This window comes from Ammodytes marinus (assembly GCF_949987685.1).
Source record: "Ammodytes marinus genome assembly, chromosome: 3".
Taxonomy (NCBI): domain Eukaryota; kingdom Metazoa; phylum Chordata; class Actinopteri; order Uranoscopiformes; family Ammodytidae; genus Ammodytes; species Ammodytes marinus.
In genome coordinates, this window is record NC_137232.1 from 21,273,266 (window position 1) to 21,295,762 (window position 22,497).

General features: G+C 42.5%; 2 protein-coding genes across 2 annotated transcripts in view; one reads left to right on the forward strand and one right to left on the reverse strand.

The window, feature by feature from the left end:
• Nucleotides 1–2,035: 2,035 nt before the first annotated feature.
• Nucleotides 2,036–2,875, forward strand: c15h3orf80 (chromosome 15 C3orf80 homolog; the record flags this gene model as incomplete). Its single annotated transcript, XM_080053518.1, has 1 exon — nucleotides 2,036–2,875. One exon carries the CDS (start codon nucleotides 2,036–2,038, stop codon nucleotides 2,744–2,746), a length of 711 nt encoding a protein of 236 aa, XP_079909644.1. The 3' UTR covers nucleotides 2,747–2,875.
• A 2,494-nt stretch (nucleotides 2,876–5,369) lies between these two features.
• Nucleotides 5,370–22,497, reverse strand: part of ift80 (intraflagellar transport 80 homolog (Chlamydomonas)) — a 43,745-nt gene continuing 26,617 nt past the window's right edge. Inside the window, exons 7-18 of the mRNA XM_080053726.1 lie at nucleotides 18,522–18,701; nucleotides 16,791–16,909; nucleotides 16,437–16,511; nucleotides 15,750–15,913; nucleotides 15,600–15,664; nucleotides 14,086–14,221; nucleotides 12,894–13,041; nucleotides 9,793–9,964; nucleotides 8,128–8,217; nucleotides 7,781–7,953; nucleotides 7,450–7,573; nucleotides 5,370–7,008 (exon numbers count right to left, since the gene is read on the reverse strand). Coding sequence (XP_079909852.1) covers nucleotides 6,898–7,008; nucleotides 7,450–7,573; nucleotides 7,781–7,953; nucleotides 8,128–8,217; nucleotides 9,793–9,964; nucleotides 12,894–13,041; nucleotides 14,086–14,221; nucleotides 15,600–15,664; nucleotides 15,750–15,913; nucleotides 16,437–16,511; nucleotides 16,791–16,909; nucleotides 18,522–18,701 — 1,557 coding nt within the window. The 3' untranslated portion in view covers nucleotides 5,370–6,897. The remainder of the gene's footprint in view (nucleotides 7,009–7,449; nucleotides 7,574–7,780; nucleotides 7,954–8,127; nucleotides 8,218–9,792; nucleotides 9,965–12,893; nucleotides 13,042–14,085; nucleotides 14,222–15,599; nucleotides 15,665–15,749; nucleotides 15,914–16,436; nucleotides 16,512–16,790; nucleotides 16,910–18,521; nucleotides 18,702–22,497) is intronic.

Here is a 22,497-nt window from a genome sequence, read left to right on the forward strand (position 1 = left end):
TACATGTCAATAGCAGAATTGCAGAAGTGATGGGAAAGCCCTGGAAACGGGGGAACTGAAAGTGGTCATTGACAGAGCCACTGTCTGCAGGCTATCGATTGTGTATTTGTTTATCTGGTTAGGAGAGGAGCCATGCGATCACGTTTCCCTAATTATGGCAGACTACAGAACAAAATACGATGCTGCATAAATGATGTGGCATGATGGCACCCTTCTTCTGAATTTCACGTCATGATGCTCCAATTAGATTGGGTGTATTGTGCATTAGGCCTTGTTTAGGGAGAGGAATAGACTGGCTTTAAGCGACAAATAATAACATGAAAGCAGGAGGGGGCTAAATTGTTCATGTAACTTTTAAGAATTTGCTTTATTTTTTTAATTTGATTTACATCATGAAGAGTTGACCCAAGACTGACTCTTTATTTAAAATACAGTTAAAGGCTAAATATCATGAATCCTATTCTCAAAGGAAAAGAGGCCATAATCCTTTTTAAATCCATCAAGGGCATAACGCTCTGAAAGTGACCTTGGCACCCCATTAAATAAAATATATGCACACAGTGCAATACAGCAAATTATGCTTTGTGCTTTAATTAATCAGTATAATATTCAGTAGTTGTAGAGCAGCTTTCTGAGCCGTCTGTCAATCTTGGCTGTGATCCAAAGAGAACATCTTCAGTGTAAATTAACACGATGGGCGAGGACACGGCTGTTTAAACTGGAGCTTTAGTTTTTACGGTTATGTTCTTCAATGCTGCAGATAACAAGGTCCATAGGGTGATGCTGGACTGCTGTGGATCCAAGACACTCTTCTAATGGGGGCCCATTACAGCCCGCACTGCAAGAACTAGGCTATTCATTTTTTATGAGAGGGGTAGATCTGTTGGCGCTTTATATCAGGGGTATTCACCCTCACTGGTTTCATCTGGCACCGTGACCATGCAGGGTTTATAAAGGGGTCAAGCATAAAGCAAAGGTCTGCCTCTTGGTGGAGATGGATCATGGGGTCCTCCTGGATGACAAACAGGGACACTTTGGAGGATTGCAGGCCACCAGTCGGGTACTTGTACTTTACTTGAGTATTTCCATTTTAGGCTACTTTATACCTGAACCCCACTATTCAATTCTGAAATACTGTACTTTTTACTCCAATACGTTGATCTGACAGCTGTAGTTAATGGTTAAGCTACTTTACAGTTTAAATTTACCTTAACCAAATACAACAGTCAAATACACATTAATGCACCAGTATTTAGAATCTAATACAACGCAAGGGACTGTTTGTATGCACTAATGAGTATTTTTACTTTTGATACTTTAAGTTAATTTAGCTAAAACTACTTAATGTAAACTAAAATGTAACCCTTAAAAATGTAAGTGACTTTTTTAATGTGGGACTAGGCTACTATTAATTTAAGTTTAATTTAATTCATTTAACTGCTTTCACTTGTTCAATTATTCTGGAATGAAGACTTTAGCTTAATATCAAAGGCTGTGGTGCACACACTATAAGGATTTCCCACTCTCCCATCTGTGGCTGTCCCCCCTCTGCACACAGGACTGGAATGTTGATGTGAAACAGTTGGGGTCAAATGTCTCTCTGACAATTCAGGTAAGGTTGAATATGTGTCAAGTGATTGGGACCACATCTGTTGGTGGCACTGGTAGGCTTTAAGGAAAAGCTATACAAATGTATTTACTGTACTTAATGACGATGTATATGCATGATTCTCATCACTGCTCCCACCAAACTGCCCCAGTCCTATCGCCAATAGCCTACTAAAGCAGACAGGTCTTCCTTGAGGGGGGGGGGGGGGGGGACACCTGCTGTCCCGCTTTGCGCTGCAGTGGCTGAGAGAGCGGATGAGAGAGAGCACACGATCAGTAGCATACACAGTTGGAAAGCAACGCAGACCTGTAACACCTGAACGGACTTGAACGTTAGGACTACAACATCGCACGCACGCGCGCAAGCACGCACGGGAGACGCAACACAATACGCCCGTTTGGCTTTCCATCCCCAGGAGATCTAGAAATGATGCCCCGTCTGCCGGGCGGTGGCAGGAGGAAAACCTGCGGGACCACGGGCACCGTTTTGTCAGCATGTCTGCTCTCCGCTTGTCAAGCCCTCCGGAGCTGCGGGGAGGTTCAGTGCGGCGATGGCCAGCAGTGCTGTCCGCCCATCGTCGCCGGCAACGGCACCGCCATCTCCACGGTGCGCTGCTGTAAACTGCCAATCCACATCTTCTTCGACAACGTCGGCTGGTTCACGCGGAAGCTGTCGGGCATCCTGATCCTGCTGCTGCTCTTCGCCATGGGCTACTTCATCCAGCGGATCATCTGCCCGCGGCCCCGCCGGCACCCGCAGCACGAGCGCAGCGAGGAGCCCTCCCTCTTTCACGTGGGCCACTCATCGGCTTCTCAGGACTCCCTGCTGGACCGGTACCCCGAGTTCAGCCTGGGGGACTTCGCCTCTCCGAACCTGCCAGCCTACGACGAGGTGAAATATTTGCCCACGTACGAGGAGAGCATGCAGGAGATGCACAGAGACCGCTCCGACGATAACTTGCTGTCTGAGAACGAGAGGGGCGCTCGCGCTCAGGGGGGCGGCAGCAGCAGCAGCAGCAGCAGCAGCAGCAGGGTGAGAGCGGTGGTGGGACCGAGAGCCGGTGAGCAGAGGCGGGATGTCCTGGAGGTGTCGGGAGCGCAACACAGCAGTCCAAGGACGTCTCGGAACTCTGTCTGAAGAGTAGACAAAGATTTGGGCATAGAGACAATAAAGCATTCGTATTTTCACATAATCAGGGCAATTATCGTGCAGTCTAGAGATTCAAGTGCAATTATAATCCTGAATGTTAAGAATAAAAAGGAGGAGGCTGAGAAAATGTAACGTGTTTTGTAAGATTATAGGGGATTACTCGCCTTTTGTATGCAAATCAGCCCTTGGGCTAAGGCTAAAGAGATTATAAAGTAAGCGAAGGCGGCAGAAATGGACGCTCTTTGTGTTGGGGACAGCTAATTTGGCTCCAGTACAATCGCATTAAGATTTTTACCTAAGAACCTCAATTTCAAGTGGCACCGTGAAACTGCTTTTTTTTCTTCTGTCAAATTCTCGTCCTTTCTTAGTCTAAATGCTAAATATTCTGCTTGACCCGAAAGACCTCCTTTTTTTAAAATTCATAATTGAATTTGCATACAAAAGGAGGGATATTCAGATTTCTCTCTCAGTAACCTGAAATGTGGGCTGAAAGAGGGAGTGAAGAGAGGAATATCAATTTTTGAGGCACACATTTATTTATTTTTATCAGCCAGTTTTAGAGTTTAGGGTGAATTTATAGTTTATCAGCATGCAAGCAATATTATCTCAAACTGCACGTATACACTTCACTGGGGGATGCAATATAAGCATTTCATCAGTGACCTTGGTCGTCTCATGCCCTCTGCAAAAGCTAAAGCCACCTCAGATAAGTGCAGTTTTAAAAATAAAAATGCTGTGATTCCTAGGAGCCCTGATGCCACGAGGCAACACGTAGGCCTATCAGTGCCTCCCAGGTTTTGACTTGAGGGAAAACAGTGACAGAGATTAGAGCTGGCTTATTGATATGGGGTATAAACTGCCAAAAACCAAAGTTGTATTTTGATGATAGCATGTCAGTTAAGCTCACAACTGCCAACTGACATTGAAGCCTGAAGCTCAGCAAGGGAAAAGACAAAGGGACATTTGACAGGAAGACAGGCCGAGACAGAAGGCGGTCATTTTGTTGTTTCTTTGGGAGAGTGGTCTGAGGAGGCAGACAGAGAATACCTTCAGATATTCTTCTTGTAGGTTGGATGTAAGTGTGCAACTATCCCCTGCTAATTTGCATACCTGACTAATGACACAAGGAGCATCTTTTTCTGCTGCTGCAGACGCCTCATTACATCAAGCTTAATGGCCTGTTCAGCTGGATTTAAGCAATGGGTGTATTGACTTTCCATTAAAATCTCTCATCATGTTATAATATGGAAAAACACTGATGTGTCTTTGGACATGACTGTACTTTTACATTAACTGGTTGTGTGCGTAAATAGTCATACACTTCCCATCTCCTCTCTCCAGCCCAGACTTGAAGAAACGTCAGCACATCAGTTACAGGATCTCAACAAGGGCAGCAAATTAACAATCAATCTCATTAATTAATTATTGGATAACCTGCCAGAGACCAGTTTTTGTGTGACCAGCAGTCCAAAATACATTTAGGCACAAAAATCCTACACATAAAAAAAAATTTTGCTGGGGGGAAAAATGACTAACAAATGATTCTCAATCTTAATCAGTTATTATCAAAATAATTGCCATCGTCATCGTTTCAGCCATAACGTCCAGCCGTTCAATTAGACTAATTTATTTTATTTACTTATCCTATCTTTAGTGGTTTCTATTGTGCATAAGCAGGTGTTACGCACCCAGTGTTTATCTATTCAAATATGGAAGGAGGAGTTGCTGCTAAAGCATCCGTATCCACAAAACCTGCACTTTACAATTAGAGACCCTGAGCAGCTCTAATGCTGTGGACACTAAAGTCTGAGTGTGATTGTGGTGGCTGGTGTAATCCAACACCGGCCACACCATCCAGAAGGATTGTGGGTAGGTGGATGGAGTTTTGCACTTAGAAGCATTTACAACCCATGCTTTAAACTCACTGATGGCTTGATGAGATGGAGTATGTGACCCCTTAAAGATGTATGATGCCATGTGTTAGTTCTACTCAAACCGTAATGAATGTTGCCTTTCCCTCTCTCCCGTGAACGACAGAGTTACCACATCTTAGCAATGACAGTGGGTTTTTGGAGCAGAGGGCTTACCCGGTCTTCTACAGTTCCCAGCGGGAACCTTTAATCAACCTTAAGCTGGGACATCCCCTGGCAGGGGGAGAGGACAGTGATTGAGATGGTTTTCTTTTCGCCTGTATTACAAATCCAGATATATACAGGGGGGGAAAAGGCAGACATGCATACAGATAATTACATGGAAGAACACACACACTATGTGCCAGTGATGCAGTTATTCTATTACTCACTGGAAAAAAAGAGAAAATCGTCTATAAAAGGTCAAATCAATGAGCATTATTACCTTCATGAATTCTACATTACATCCGGGAAGTGTATTTCTGGGTTGCTGCTGTCTGGCCATCAATCTAATATATGAGAACATCATCGATAATGGGAATACAGATTGGTGGTTTGAGAAAAGTATCCATTGGGAATACAGATTGGTGGTTTGAGAAAAGTATCCATTTGGTATAGTGTGCTGTGCAGTTAGTAAATAATACAAAATACTTAGACCAAGTCCGTTTTTTGTTCAGTGCCGGCGAGAACTAGGACTCGAGGCATCTTTTATTCTAAATCTACAGATGAGGATTAAAATGTATAGTGTAAAGTAAAAGAACTGAATAAGAAAACACAATATAGGTTTAACAAATAAATTGCAAACAAATCCTAGTCCGATGAGGATGAATGCAACACATACATCTCAATTCTCATTTTCAATGTGTGTGGCTGGCAGCTCAGCGGAAACGCATGTGAAACCCGACTCCTCACTGATAAGTCATTTCATATAGGAATGGTGTTTGGTCTGGATGACTACGGTGTAAGTAGGCTTAGAAAGAAAGCGGATGGAGGGATTGAAACAAGAGAAAGACAGTGAGTCAGAGAGAGAGAGAGACTGAAGGCTAGAGGTGGGTTATAGTGCATGGCGCTACCTTTTTCTTCCTCTGATGTTTCAGCATCTGTGGCCACTCAACAGTTTTCAGGGATTATGCCGATCACTTTCTACCATATCTACTATACAAATCACATAGGCTGGCAGTAAGTGTTTTTTTTCGGTTGTTTTTTGTAGAGAGCCCTGAGACAGATCTTCTCCCTCGTTCGTCCCTACTGGCCGTCTAGTGGAGATGGATAGGCTATAATGGTCCACTGATGTACTGGCCTTCTGCCAACCAGGGGGTGGAGCTGCATGGCAAGCAGTTGGTTTCACACCTCAGCAGAAAAGGAAATACAAGAATAATTCAAAAGTGAAGCACATATTGTAGATATATTGGACTCTAAAACACACGCACCCCGAAATACCCTCTCTTAAGTGCAAGTGTGAAGTTGGAAAAACATCTCAAAGATACTCTAGGATCTTTGTATAAAACCAGTGAAGCATCAAGACATTAAAAGGGAATATGAAACATTGAGAAAGCAAGGTAAAAAGAGGTTATTTTGGCTGAATATATACAGCATTTCCATATTTTTTTTATTAACTGAAATTCTTTTTAGTGTTTACAGAAGGCAAACTTTTGAATATATAAACTGGAAAAATATCTATACATATAAAAACACGAGGTCAAACATCACTGAACAAAGCGATACATTTGTGCATGACTGGGCACAGACAGTTACGTTTGACAGATTGCAAAGAAGAGATAATGATAAACACACAGAAATAACCCAGAAGCTGATATGACAGAAAGGCCATAATGGTGTTGTTGCTGAGAGCAGTACAGCAGCAAGTCAAATCATCCACCTGCGGTAACAGAATGCCATGTACAGTACAATGTTGTGCCAATGTCTCTTTTCTTTTTTACTACATTACACAGCATATTCCACAAGATTGCAGTGAGAGTTCAAAGTGTCATATTATACACATACTACTTATATTCACATCTCCAAATGTTACCATTTGTCTTGACTTGAAGTTAATGTACTTGTAACTAATGGTGGACATGATACCTCAAGTACAGACACCTTTCTTATTACTCTGAGGCAGAGCCAAACCGCCTCATATCCAACCAAATGTCTAAAACATACAGTATGCAAATCGCTTTTCTGCAAAGCTGACGTTTTTCTTTTTTTAGAGAAGGGTCCCCCTGAATGTTAACGTCGTGAGGCCACGCTGCTCCTCACAGAGGCATTCGCTGCTTTCTCTCTCTCTTTGGACAACTCCATCTCTATCTTCGCTTGGATTTTCTCCCAGTCCACCTCGACCTGGCGGAGAGACAGAAAGACCAGATGAATGGGGATGACGTGAATCTACTCTTTATTGTGCTTTGGTCAGCATGGTATTTAATAACGCAAAGTAGATAAATTACACAAATTATTACATTATAAGGCTGGAAAAAAAGGGTAAGTCACCCCACTAATGCATGTGTCATTAAACCGCTTCTAGGCTTTCTCCTGTTTTTTTGGTTTTTAGTTCTGCCGGCTCTTCCGATAGGACCGCAGAGAAAAAAAGCGACAGGACAAGAGTGTTTTTCAACCTTTTTCAAATGGAGGCACTAAGAGTGTATGAGCAGTGTGTAAAAGACTGATAGCCCCTTGGAAACACGATGCCCTCCACTGCTAAAAATAAATAAAAAATGCGTACAGCGTGATCGCCTATCCGAATCAATAAATGCAGTGCAGCACAGTGGCTGGCCTATAACTTACCCCTTCAGCATACTGCAGGAACCTCTTATTGGTCTCCTTCCTGCCAAATTTCTGTAGGAACTTCTGCCTATAGGCCAACACGGTGTCCACGTGGGTCTTGTGTTTGACTGCCAGCTCCAGTGCCCTGGACACAAGAGGACAAGATGTAGATACAACTCCCTACTTTATGGACAAAAAGGTTTCATCCTACCGCTCGCTCAAAGATCATTTTAAAATAAAAAACAAACAACAGGGTAAGAAAGAAGAAGCATACTTCAAAATGACTTGAACTGGCCCTCTCCTTTAAGCTGTACCTACATACACACTTTAACACAAAAGTAGAGTTGTGTACCTCTCCCAGTTAAAGAGGTCAACGTTAGCTTGTATGGCCTGGTAGATGAGACCAGCTTGTAGCAAAGTGCCCTCAGCCTCCTGGACCTGACCGCTGAACATCAGCATGTGGGCCAGAGACGACTCCTTCGATGGCTGATCCTTTATAAAGTTGATGTACTGCACCCTGGGTAACTGAAAGAAGAGAGGGAGAGGATATGCATAATTGGTCCCTTTGACCTACCTCTTCCGTCAAAATCCTTGAAGTTTCAATGAATTCAATCGTGTGTGTGTGTGCTTGTGTTGAAAAGACTGGCTAAAATAAAATTGTGGTTTGACTGAATTGAGCCATTGAACTAATGCTCTTACCTCTCCAATGGCAGCATAGGCCATCTCAGCTGTGGTCAGCTCCCTGTTTGCCATTGCCATACCAGCAAGACATGCCCACAAAGATTGGTCCTATAGATATGGGGAGCAGAGGCAGTGAACCGCTTTGAATGACAATATCTCACAATCTGACACAATGATCTGACCTCAATTTCCCTTTTTCCTTTATCTCCACATCATTTATTTACATTTGTATATCAAAATGATTTACATTTGTATATCAAATGTACTCTCTTGGCCGTGTGCCTTACTGTGAAGCTCATCGTAATAATGACTCATTAATAATGACTCATTAATAATAACTACTTGTACAAATACTGTATTTGAAATGCAAAGTCAGTTGTAGCTAACAGTAATTTACTAATGTAACAAAGCATGACGGGGTGTGTTCACTACATGCACAGGGACAGGGTATAATGATGTCTTTATAGCCCCTATTACATCCTACTCATATCCTGCAAGGCCTCATTGTAGTCATGCTCCAAGACATTAAGACAAAATACATGACAAACAGAAAAACAAACAGAAACATTCCGTAGACCTTTGCCGAACCCACAACATCTATGAACGTAAACAAATGTGTCACCCCCTTTCATTCCATGCAGCTGCATTCGTTAACACAAGACTTAACATCAAATTGGCCAACGGCCTCAGTGTGAAGCTAACACTGGAGTCACCACTGTAATTCCCCCTTTAATCAGTGTCCATCAAGACAAACAGCTCTAACGGGAAACCACTCCTGGAAACAAATAAATAACAATGTCAATGCCCGAGGTCATAAACTTGTTACAAAACTCAACTACAGGCAAAATTTACCTCTTGGGTGCCTTTATCATACTTAGATTACTGATGTAACTCACTGTATGTTAAGTATGCCAGCTTTTGTGTATGGCTTTAAACTATTAGACGTATCTACTCCTATCAGGTGAGGGCTTCCGGACAACGACTGTGCTTCTGGGAAAGGCCCCGCTGCCACCAAACTCTTACCAGCAGTAGAGGTGGGAGGGGAGGGGTCCAGGAAATAAGCTCTTAAAACCAGTGCCTCGCTCTCCATTCCCTTTTGTCCCACCCTCCTCTCGCTACTAGCCATCCATTTCTGCAGGGTTGTGGTTATTGCATCATTGCCCAGGCAAAGTCTCTCAGTCGACAGTCTAACAGTGCGTGTGTGTGCATGTGGAGAGTTTACACATGCACATAGTGGAGTATGTATTTATGAGTTAGGGCTATTGGGGGCTAAATCCGGTAAATGGTGTCACCAGGCTAATTGAAGGCTAATTAAAGCCTGCTGGTCTGGTCCCATAAAACTGTCTACTACCTTCTCATTTAAGACTGTTTCTAGCTCTCGTTCATACACACATGCATGTGTGCGTGTGACACACACACACACACACACCACAGGAACCTGGACTTTGCCAGAGCCCTAGACCGCAGGATATGTCACCCCATCTTGAGGTCAATTATATAAATAAAAGATGCTAAATAGAACAGATGCAGTTTTGTTTGGGTATCCAACATATAAAGGCGTACTACAAATGGGTGTGCAAACACTAAGACCAGGTGTAAGAATGATGTCACAGAAAAGTTAAATTCCACAACTTCACAAGCACAATTAGAGTACATTAATAGACATATGTGGGGGGACCTTACCTTGGCAAAGCGGCAGAGGCGCAGTGCATCCTCCCAGCGTGCTGAAGCGCTGTATTCGTGCAGCAGGGCTGGGTAAGGAGGCACACTGCTATACACCAATGACCCGTCTCCTTGGCGTAACGTCACCTTGGTGCCGACATAGCTCAGAATACGGGGTGCACGGCTGAACTCACTTTGAACGGGACAAATGGACAAACCCGCACACACCAGAGTTAGAACAAATGCATTGAAATACATCCTCAGTTTTGTTGTCACAGAAAAGCCAGGAAGGAATACATTTGCCTTCTGTTTCGTCAGAGTAATGAAAAGTATGAATGCTCATATTTGAAGAAAAAGACTGTTCAATAAGAAAAAATTGTATAGGTTAGATACAGTCAAGTGCGAAAGTTTGTGAACCCCTTGAACATTTTGGAATTTTATTTATTGTAACCATCATTAATTCATTTTTATCAATACCAGTATTTTTTATATGAAATAACAGATGTTTGTTTATCAATTCAACATTTTTCTTTTCCAGAAATCAATTGTTAAAACAGATAAAACAAATTATTTGACGAATGTTGTATGTGCAAAAGTTTGTGAACCCTGAGCTGCATTGCTTAAATGGAGCAGGTAAACACAATCAGATGGGCCAAATTGAGTCATGAAATGGACCAATGTAGTGAGAGATCTTTAGGGAAGAAATTGGGCGGCACTAGATACAACAGAGATAAAACCAGGTCAGTTTAGGCTCACCAAAGTGAACCCATACAGGTCAGACATGCTAAAAGGGGAAACAATCTCAGAGGATCTCAGGAATAGAGTTGTGATGCTGCACATTTGTCTGGGGACAGCTATAAATTATTTTAAAAAAAGTTTGAGCTCCATCGGTCCACCGTGAGGCAAATCATCTACAAATGAAGAGCTTTAAGAGTGACTGAACATCTGCCTAGAAGTGGACTTCCTTCAAAAATATCCACAAGCGCCACAAGATAAGTGATTTTTCAGTTAAAAGCCAACCCAAACATTACATCTGGTGATTTGCAGACCTCTCTTGCAGCATCTGGGACAGATGTGCATGGTTCCACAATAAGAAGAAAACTCAGTCAACATGGCTTTCATGGGATGGTTGCTGAAGAAGCCTCTGCTCTCAAAAAAGAACAAAACTGCTTGTCACAACTTTGCCAGAGAGCACCTGGAGATACCTGAAGTCTTATTCTGTGGACAGATTAGTCAAAAATTGAACTGTTTGGTCATAACCAAAACCGCCATGTTTGGGCAAAAACGCAATTCTGCCTACCACCTAGAGAACCTTCTCCCAAGTGAATAATGGTGGTTTCAAATTGTCTGCAAATCTCCAGGTGTAATGTTTGGGTTGGCTTTTACCTGAAAAATCACTTTTCTTGTGGCGCTTGAGGATATTTTTGAAGGAAGTCCACTTCTAGGCAGATGTTAAGTCACTCTTAAAGCTCTCCATTTGTAGATGATTTGCCTCACGGTGGACCGATTGAGCTCAAATTTTTTTTTATGAATTTATAACTGTCCCCAGACAAATGTGTAACATCAAAACTCTATTCCTGAGATCCTCTGAGATTTGTTTCCCTTTTAGCAAGTCTGACCTGTATGGGTTCAATTTGGTGAGCCTAAACTGACCTGGTTTTATCTCTGTTTTATCTAGTGCCGCCCAATTTCTTTCCTAAAGATCTCTCATTACATTGGTCTATTTCATCAACCAATTTGGCCAACCTGATTGTGTTTACCTTGCTCGATTTAAGCAATGCAGCTCAGGGTTCACAAACTTTTGCACATACAACATTCGTCAAATAATTTGTTTTATCTGTTTTAACAATTGATTTCTGGAAAATAAAAATGTTGAATTGATAAACAAACATCTGTTATTTCATATAAAAAATACTGGTATTGATAAAAATGAATTAATAATGGTTAAAATAAATAAAATTCCAAAAGGCTCAAGGGGTTCACAAACTTTCGCACTTGACTGTATAAGTTAAACATTGAACTTGTTAACATGCAGAGTATGACGGATAGTGTGGCCTTTTATTGTGGACAGTCTAAGGCACACCTGTGCACTAATCATGATGTCAGATCAGCATCTTGATGTGGCACACCTGTGAGGTGGGATGTTTATCTCAGCAAAGCAGAAGTGCTCACTATCACACATTTAGACAGATTTGTGAACAATGTTTGAGAGAAATGGTAATATTGTGTATCTGGAATGAATTTTAGATCTTTAAGTTCATCTCATGAAAAATGGGAGCAAAAACAAAAGTGTTGCGTTTATATTTTTGTTGAGTGTATATCCTATAAACCGAGACACATTCATAAAAAGTTGCCCTTTTGTATTTTCTCTTTGTATCTCTTACCACTTGATATCTATCTACTGTTCCCTATCTGCAACTTATAATGACTCCCATGATACAATCTGGCAACTGGAGCAGCAAAATAGATGACGCAAAACAACAACTGAAAAATAGCAACAGTAACCTGAAGAAACCTACAACTGAAAAAAAAACTGAAAAAAAAAACTATTAAGAGCTAATGCATAATGTCTGAAAAAGTATGATGATTCAATATTTAAAAAAAGTGTAAAAAAGTACAATAGCAAGCCACTGAAGGACACAAATAATAATGAAATTAGCATGGGCACAAATAAAAACAATAATATGCAAACAAAAATGTTCTATTTAGTGTAGCAGAGACATGCAAAAGCTGTCCAGGATTGCGTGTAATGACAGCGCAGGAACTCTGCCTTAGAGCCTCCTGTACTGGCTGGAGCTGAGGTGGATTATTGGGCAGGAAGCATTGTACAGTCTGACAGCAACTGGCAAAAAAAGAGTGCCTTCAGACTATGTTTTGCACCTTGGCGAATGGGCTGGATGGTGCAAAAAAAAAATAAAAAAATAAAAAATAAGCTGCATCTATCCTCTTTTTTTCAATATACTTTTCATCCATGACTGTATTACGCTCACATGAAAATCATCAGGGCATCATGGCTAGACTTTTGCACTCCTTGCAGCTGGATGCATGCAAGTCTGGCCAACTTGTAATTCTAACATATCCACTCTGGTGAACAGCATTGGACTGCACATGTGTAACACTACCTGCCATCCTTTATTTGTAGTGTTTTCGGCAGCAGTTCCTTGTCAGTGAAGACAGCACTCGGGTAGTACCACACCGTCAACTGATTGTCTTGGACTCCACACAGGATGTTAGCAGCGTCATCCCAAGCCATACTGTGAACCATGCTGCCTACAAGACAGAGCACACATACAACAATCATGTAACTACTCTTATTTGTTTATAATAATAATAATAATAATAATAATAATAATAATAATAATAATAATTATTATTATTATTATTATTATTATTATTATTATTATTATTATTATTATTATTATTATTATTATTATTATTTCCTTTATTTAACCAGGTTTGTCTCATTGAGATTCAAATCTCTATTGCAAGAGAGACTCGGCCAAGGTGGACAACAGTACACAGTTACAACATAGCTCACATGATAAAATACAATTTCAATACTTAAGTGCAATTGTGAGAATACAATTAAAATGATTGATTAAAAACATTAGCAATTTCCAATGGAGTCTTATTTCAAACTCTTAACAGCTTTACATTCATGGAGAGTCATAGGTCCTGAAGTTTGAGCTGATTCTGCAGGTTATTCCAGGAAGCAAAACACTTGAAGGCCTTTTTACCCAGCTCTGTCCGAGCTTGATGAACAGTCATAAGCACTATGTCCTGAGACCGTAACCCATGGGATACACATTTTCGGTACATATACAATGACAAATAATAGGGGAGTTATCCTAAAATCGCCTTGTAGATAAAAACATACCAGTGACTTAGTCATCGCATAATAAGAGAAGGCCAGTATTAACTTTTGAGTACAGCATACAGTGATGAGTTAAGAATCTGTTTTTTTGTGATGAACCTCAAGGCTCCATGATACACAGTATACAACATCAGTAGACAGCGAGCTGATGCATTTATGTACAGATCACCATATTCAAGAACCGGCAAGAAGGTAGCTTCAAATAGTCGTCGCCCGGCATCAGGAGAAAAGCTAAATCTGTTCCTAAAGTAAAAACCTTAACTACCTAACTTTAGTTTCAGCTTTAAGTTTTGTACGTGAGTTTTAAAAGAAAAATACCAAGTTATTTTTTTTAGCATTGAGAACAAGCTTCAGTTGAAAAAGCTGAGCCTGAGCACTTTGCTCTAGAACAGAATCCCTACACATCTCTTGCAAATCGAGTTCCCTCCTCCTCATCTCACCAATTTTGCAGATTTTGGGTTCTCGGCCAGGATGACGCACGGAGGTCAAGTAGAGGTCACGGTTCTTGTCTATCAAAGCAATCTTCCTTTCATTGGAAGGGCCACACTGGTCCAGAGCCACCACCACCACCTCCAGCTACGTATGAATAATGACACACACAAGCACAAAGGTAAGAGGGAACCCAGGGGTGAGTGATGGAGGGACGACAAAAGATCAGGAAATTAAAGAAACGGGGGGAGTGCGGTTTATACTGTGACCCAAAAGCCCCTTTGCCAAGTGTGTGTGTGTGTGTGTGTGTGTGTGTGTATGAGAGAGAGAGAGATGGATAGATAGAGAGATATTTAGTGGGTATATGTGTCTAACTTGTGTGAGTGAACTGTGAGTGTGTGTGTGTGTGTGTGTGTGAGTGAACTGTGTGTGTGTGTGTGTGAGTGAACTGTGTGTGTGTGTGTGTGTGTGAGTGAACTGTGTGTGTGTGTGTGTGTGTGTGTGTGTGTGTGTGTGTGTGTGTGTGTGTGTGTGTGTGTGTGTGTGTGTGTGTGTGTGTGTGTGTGTGTGTGTGTGTGTGTGTGTGTGTGTGCTTGGAGAGAGCCAGCTGGCTTCAGTGCAGTGTCTTGGAGCTGTGGAGTACTGGCAGACACAGCCATGCTGACAAACAGTTAAGTACTGCTACCTCCACTTCTTTTCCTTTTCTTCTAATTCTTTCCTTCTTTTTGTGTCTTTTCTCCACAGAATAAATCCAAGGCCCTTCCCCCATTCTCTTCTTGTATCTTCAATGTACTGTATCTTTCCCTTCTGGATAAAGATTAGTATATTTTAAGCAGAGACACTTACTCTAAAAAGAATGTCCTTTAACCAGGTCTATTTAGATAATACTTGCCCCCCCCCTCCCCTGAATGTTCAAAGGCATCCAAAACATTTAAAGTAAGACAGCATAAATCTGATAATGCAGGCTGGGTCTCGCCAGCTCAAATTAACAACAGAATATTTTAGGGGAAAATATTTTTAACTTGGCACAAGATCTTTCCCTTTTTTGTCTGGATTTTGAATATAATGTATTAAAAACACATTATGTGTTTGTGTATTTAATTATGTGAAATATATACTGTAAATACTCTACTGATATTATCATTTGGAATAAATAGGTTAAAATAACGCATTTTTGTCATAGATAACTGAACTGTTTTTGTAAGAATGTTACTAACCAAATTAGTCTCTACGCTGGAGCACTCTGTGTTTTAAATGAAGAAATATTCTATCATCTTAGGTGTTGAACGCCACACTAAGAAAGCTTCTGTTACAATATCATGTTGTCACCATCACATAACAAAACACAAATACCAACACATTCTGACCAGTCAGCATGACTATTATAAGAGTAACATTACCAGCGGATGAGGATTCCCACTTCCGATTTAGACAGGAAATTAAAGACAAAAAAACAACAGTGTCAGAGCACTTTCTTGTTGCTAAAACACATATAAGGTCAATATAAGGGTTAGAGACTACCCACCTTGTGAGTCAGGGGCTTCCCATCGCCAAGGGCTTTCCCAGTAAGGGCGTCAAAGAGTAGAATCACTGGTCAAGAGAAAGGAAAAAGAGAGTTAAAGCATAGTCCACCACCACATTTATAAAAACATAGTAATGATGGCGATCCCCTCACCTTTTTCATCACTCTTGTCTCGGATGGCAATGGTGTCGTTACTCAGCGAGACACCCTGGGCATTCAGGACATCAGGTCTCATACCAGAGAACTTGGGGGAGGATATCAATCGACCCTCGTAGGAGAACGTATACAACCCTGCTCCATCCACTAGCAGAAAATGTCTGGGTGGAGGAGAAAAGAGCATAGAGGTGGTTAGAGTGGAGGAAGTATACTGTGTGTGTATGAGCATGGAGAGGAAAGAGTCAGTAACAGTTCATCAACTGACACGAGCTGGTAATACAGTACAGAACATTAACACGGCATTGACTCACTCAACAAGCCTCGTCAGATTCAACTGTGATTGTCAGTACGACCAGTAATCTATTTAGCTCCATGCTGAGTGTCAGGGACACTTGCACTGGAGTATTGCACAAGAGCTACTCCATATTAACCTAATCATTTTACCCAAAGGTTTCACTCTCAGCCTTATTGTATGACAAGGCTGGCTAATCTAGAGCACAGCCCTTCTATGTGTGTGTGTGTGTGTGTGTGTGTGTGTGTGTGTGTGTGTGTGTGTGTGTGTGTGTGTGTGTGTGTGCATGCGCTTGGTTGGCTGCTTGATGAGTGGTCAGTGTGGAGTAATGAAGCATTAGAGACGCTGATAGTCTGTTCTCTCTCTTGCTGCTCCTAGATGGAGAGACTCACTTCTCCGCTTGCAGGATGAGGCTCACTGTTCCCTCCTTCAGGTCAAAGATGAGGGGAGTATTCCAGTTTCTTGAGCTGACACCAATAAAAGATCACAAACACACACACGGCAGAATTTGTGAAAACACAAGACATTTAACACCAAAGGGGCCGTACTAGTATATTTTAGTTGGACCTGAAGTTCACCCTCAGGATTTGGTCGGCAAATGGAAAAGACGAGCTTGATTTGCACAAATCCCCAAACGTGTGGGGAAAAAAAATCCTAAATCATAAGATGAGTATTTTCAGTCCCGTATGGGGGAAATAATAGGGGCATGAGAGGACCAGAGGAGAATAGCAAAGTGGGCTACTGACTTGTAGACATAGCACTGCAGGGAAGTGGCAACCACGAGGTGACCGTATGCCAGTGAGGCTTTGATGACCCGGTCTCTAAACTCCAAGACGTCCACCGCATCGTTCATCACATTCCTCACCTGGGACAAAATAAGAAAAGGAGAGAGGAGGCAACAAGATGAGTTGAATGAGAGAAATACATGATTAGGGATGAATACATTTCGAAGGAATTACTGAACATGCATTAACTTAATACTACTTAGCAAACACTTTATATTTAAACTCGCCAGCGACAAAGGGGAGACATTGGCCTCGCTAACAGAGTAGTGAACACAGTCACGTACACATTGGAGTGTATTTATTCTTTATATACACAGGAAACAGTCTTACAGTATGTGTAGACGTAGGGCAACTGCGGTCAGAGAAAGCACTTTTTACTGTTTTCATTCTGTGCGTGCAATGGTTGGTACGGTACTCTTTTTTTTCACCTGCATAGATAAATACTTCCCTCCAGCTCTCTCTGTGAATGAATGAAAAACCCTTTTCCAGCACCAGGTGAAAGGTGGGGTTATTTTTACAGCTTTACAAATCTTCCTTCTCTGCTCCCTCAAGCAAGCCAAATTTACATGCAACACAACCAGGAATAAAAAAACATTTGACCGCAAGGTGGTAAATTTAGCTGGCTGATTCACAAACCACTGGCAGATGTGCACTTTTAAAAAAAGGACTGCGAGGAGGAGAGGGGGAGGAGGGAGACAGAAAACCGCCTGCGAGGCTGAAAATAAATGGCTGATGACCCGACTTTGTTTGGTTTACACAAACAGCACTTGGTAAAGAAGTCTATAGCAAATGATTGCACACGTGTGTTGGCACGCATGCATGTGCGTGACCTTTTTTTTCTATAGGTGTGTGTTTGTATCCCTGAAAGTATACAAGCATGTGTGTAAGCGTACATTTGGGTGTGTTAACTGCATGTAAACGCTACCTTCTGGTTAGCATGAGTTTTAAACAGTGGAGTTTAAATGGTGGAGCTGGAGAGGCGGCTAGACAGGCTGGTCATTGTCACTATAAGGCTGCACACTGCCACACTGGGAGGGTCTCACTTTAATATACGGCCACAACCAGTCAAGTCCTGGGAAGCATTTGTTTTTAAAAATAGCATATTCCCTCACCCATTCACAGTTCGCCTTTTGCATAACAGTACTTTTTAAATCCTCTTTTAATAGAGCTTGGCTCTGTTAATGTTAACATGGTAAAATATCTATTCATTATCCTTCAAGACACACTGATTTTCAGTGATGTTTGTTTGTAATCTTTTCAAGAGACCTTAACACCATAACTCGTATAACAAACAGACCAGGGGCCGGTTGCACGAAGCACCTTAACTTTTCTCCTTAAGTATTACACTTAAGGTTAAATGTGTCCTTAGCTGACTTAGGGAGTTGCACAGAATCGCTTAAATGGTTTCCTTAGCCATGGAAAAACATTAAGGCATTTAGTGCAGTCAATCAGGATTGGCTTCTAGCATGATTATTTTGTGTTTGTTTCACACAAAATCTATTTTCCTTCTTTTGGTTTTTGACATTGCTTTGTATTATATCAGTCTTTTATCACTTTTTTTTCCCCTCCATCAAATTGACTCATGTGACGATGTCGATTCACTCGTTCTCTAGACAAATCTAAACTGACTTTCTCTCAGGTTGAAAAGGAGCAGAGACATAAATGTGGATAAGCGTATGGCTATCTTTCTACCTGCATGGTCCTCCTCTTGGTAAGGGTGATCACAAAGTTTTTCCACTCCCAATGCTGCTCCACCACATGGGCAAAGATGACATGCCCGTTGCCACAGGCCCCGGCCAGCTGGGTGCCGTCTGCAGACCAGGCCAAGCCGAACACACTGCCTGTATTGGGCTTCTCCAACGCATAGGACCACTGGTGGAGGAGAGAGGGAACAATATAGTTAATGGCTACAGGTATTAATCAACAATCTTAAAACAATTACCTGGGTGGGGAACTAAAAACAATGAGAAGAAGCAGTGAGAGTCAAGAGTCTTGTATGAGCAAGTGTGTGTGTGTGTGTGTGTGTGCACATAATGTAAACTCTGCTAGAAAGACAGGGGCCCAGTCAGTCAGTCATTGAGCTGTGATGAACTGTGAGACACTGAAGTAGCGCTAGGCCCTGCCAAGTCCAGCACTCGCACTCGTAAACATACACTCTGCTATCCTCATCTATTACATAGGGGGCAGGGGTACGGTTAGGTTGAGGGAGACTCTATATACGAGCCCCCAAACTGAAGCCAAAAGCTGATTAACAAGACCTCTCCCTTCTTTTTATAAGAAAAGAAAAGGTTTGAAAAGGGGAGGTGGGGGGTCTCCATGTCCACTGTGCTGCGTCACATCGGCCAGACTCCGTTGACGACTGTCAGTGATGGCGAAAGACACAATTGAGAGATACGCGGCCCGTTACGGTATCTACCAGCCCTGCCATCTTTGCCTTAGGTATCCCTTTTCTCAATGTAATCCCTTTTATATACGTCTCCGATTCCAGTTTTCTGTGGAGTACTACAACAACAACAGCAACACATTCTTGTTTTTAAAATCAACCCAAAACGGTTCAGACAGCAGCAGTTTAAAGTTCTCAGAGTTATGCGGCTGGTTGATCTGAGTAAATAGCTCAGGGGTTTCTCGGCTGTGATGTTCCACACAAATCCAATTGCATTCACACTGTAAACGGCCTGTGAAGGAAGGAAAGTGCTAATGTTAGCCTTGCGCTTTCTGCTTGCCTGAGATGGAATGACACGTGTGGTGCAGTGGGCTAAATGCTACGGTGAAGTTTAGAGAAAAGGCCTCAGTGTGTTTGCAGCTTTGTAGAAATGCAGCTGCAGGATGTGAGGTGAGGTGTGGTGTGGCGTGAGGTAACAGTCGGCAGGTTGCAGTGAATCAGGATTGGCTTGGAGCTTGACTCACTCTGCAGGTTATAGGCCTGCTGCTTGGTTCTCTACACCTTCTTCTGCTCCGTCTGTCCTTCTGCCTCATGCACACACCACTTAGCTAATATGGCTGCAGTTTAGGTCTTATTAGGACACAAAAAAGTTGCAAGGGGGAAAAAGGGAGCAGTACAGCCATCTGCACACTACAGCCAAGAGACAATTTGTCATTTATTGCCATTTAATTTCTGTTCCTTCCCTCCTCCCTTTGATTTCCGTAGCTCCAAGCTTCCGTGCGTATAAACCCTGCAACAGGAATTAGCCTTTCTTTATATGGGGATTATTTTTCCCCTTTTACAAACCTGTTGAGTCTATCCATCTGCTCATGCATGTGCTTGCATGGGCTCCACAGCTGAGCGGCCTGGCTCAGCGTTTACAATAATGAGAGATCTCATCTACTCTTCAGCTAACATCTTGCGATGGCCCGCTCTGTGTTAAAGCACCCCAAGGGGAAAGTAGAGGGGAGGGATGGGAGAGAGAGGGATGGATAGATGGAGGGTCAGAGATTCAGCTGAATGTATACACCAGACTGTAATGAAGCAGGACATATGATATCGGCCCGAGGAGCACTGCTGGATCTATGCTTACCTAATGCTTTTAACACATTGAGCCATTTGACTCCTTCCAGAGCAAAGCCAGCAGGCCAGCAAGTTGAGTGTGTATGTGTATGTAGTATGTGTGTGTGTGTGGGAGGGAGGGGGGGTTGTCTTCGTTTGCGTGTGTGCGCAGTACGAATGCATTTCCGTGTGTATGGCTTGTGTAGGGCTTGCCTATGTGTGTTTGTGAGAAAGTATGGATGAGATGACGAAAGTATAAATAATTGTGAGAATAGAAGACAATAGCCTTATACCACATGTTAGTGTGCGTTAGTGTGTGTGTGTGTGTGTGTGTGTGTGTGTGTGTGTGTGTGTGTGTGTGCATGTAAAAGAGGTGAAAATGATCTGGCTTGTCAGAGTTCTAAGCTTGTGTCCGACTATTGGACAGAGTGGGATTCCTATAGTTGTCCCGGGATGGACAGACTGGGCCAGCAGAGAAGAAACCTGGGGCACGAAAGAAACATTTTCCAGGGCAGCTTTCAGATACAAAACACAGCGTCTCTCTCCCCTTGATCTCCCTTTCTTTCATTTATTCCCTCCTTTCTTACAGGTGAAGAGTTCAGTTTTTTTTTTCGACAGCTGGCTGGCTAACAAGGAACTGGTCAGGAGAAAACACTGCATCAGGAAATTCTTCAACGGGAGAGAGAATTTATTTCAAAGAGGAGAATTTAAGACCAACTGAATAAGTGCATGTCCACACAGGGGTGAATACAGCAAGTAGCAGCAGACGTATGCTATCGTTCTGGATATTATATTCTTTCTTTTTTTCACAATACAAAGACTCACTGGAGTTTTCAAATATTAAAAAAACGATGCAAGGCTTGAAAGAAAGACGTGGTGAGTACAGGAGAGATGGTGGAGACGGGAAAAGGGAGGGATGTGAACCCGTCAGTGGCAGTAGATTTGGCAAAGGGGATGCTGGAACTCCACCGGATACATAGAACTTTACTGGACATGGCTGGAAGGACATTCAAGATAAGTGCAGACGGTTATTACACTGCAAAAACAAAAAAAAAGGTGTTTGACGGCCAAAGTGAGGATTTTAGAGTGGGAAGTGGCATGTGAACGGTGGGCCTGGGCCTTCATAGCTGAAAGTCCACTCTCTGGTCACTGAACCCCGTCTATCCATAATGGGCAGCTTTGTGGGCCAGAGAGAAGGTGGCAGACATGACGTGTAGTTCTCAGCTGAGCTCTGGGGGAGAGAGGAGGAGGCCCCTCGAACTTACAATGAGCTTACACAAGCAGACCACGTTCATACAAATATAGCAGCAGTGCATGGCTGAGCGTGGAAGTCTAGGTGCACGCTACAATGCGGGCACACACGCCCACACATGTACCTGTGTCAAGGACATGGCAGGAGGAGACCGAGGCTGGTAGTCCTAACACTTGTGATGATCACTTTGAGCACCAAGCAAAAACACCCACACACGCATCCTGTGTGTGTTGACATGTGTGTGTTAATGTGACTCAGACGCACAGACGTTGGTTGCGTGTAGGTGACAAAACCCTGAAGTGCTGAACTGGTAAAATAACCCTGTGTGAGTGATGCTTTAGAACCACACAAAATCATTTGATAACGCTGCTTTACCATCTACCGTCCTCTCACCATATTTGGCTCGTGGTGTTACTATCTGGATCTCTTTTTGTTTCAGGGGCAGACCCAAGTGATGATCCACAGACCCCATAGGCCCCACACAGACACGCTGACAGTTCTGCACACCACGGCACATTTGCACGTGCACACACTCAAAAAATCCAGCAAATCTACAAACGCAAAGCCTCTTTAAGGAGCGTGCTTGCAGTGTGCTTGCCGTCTCCCTCCTCCTCCTCACTTTCTCTGCATGTCTCGACACATGTTTACCATTAAGACTGGCAGGTGTTGTGGGCCTGCCCCTTCTCTCTATTGTTGCCCTGCAGCCGCAGCCAACATGGGGAGGCCTGCGAAAAGGTTACGTAAAAAGAAAAAAGGAAAAAAGAAGTTAGCTCAAAGGCAAGGACGTTCTTACTCTGAGAACTCCCAAAACTACGATCCAAACCTGTTACTTAAGGCACCCATTGCCTCTTATTCTCCCTGTGCTTCTGTTTATATTGTATCGTTACAGCTAACTGCCCTGTACAGTTCTTAAATGATGTTGGTTAGTGCAA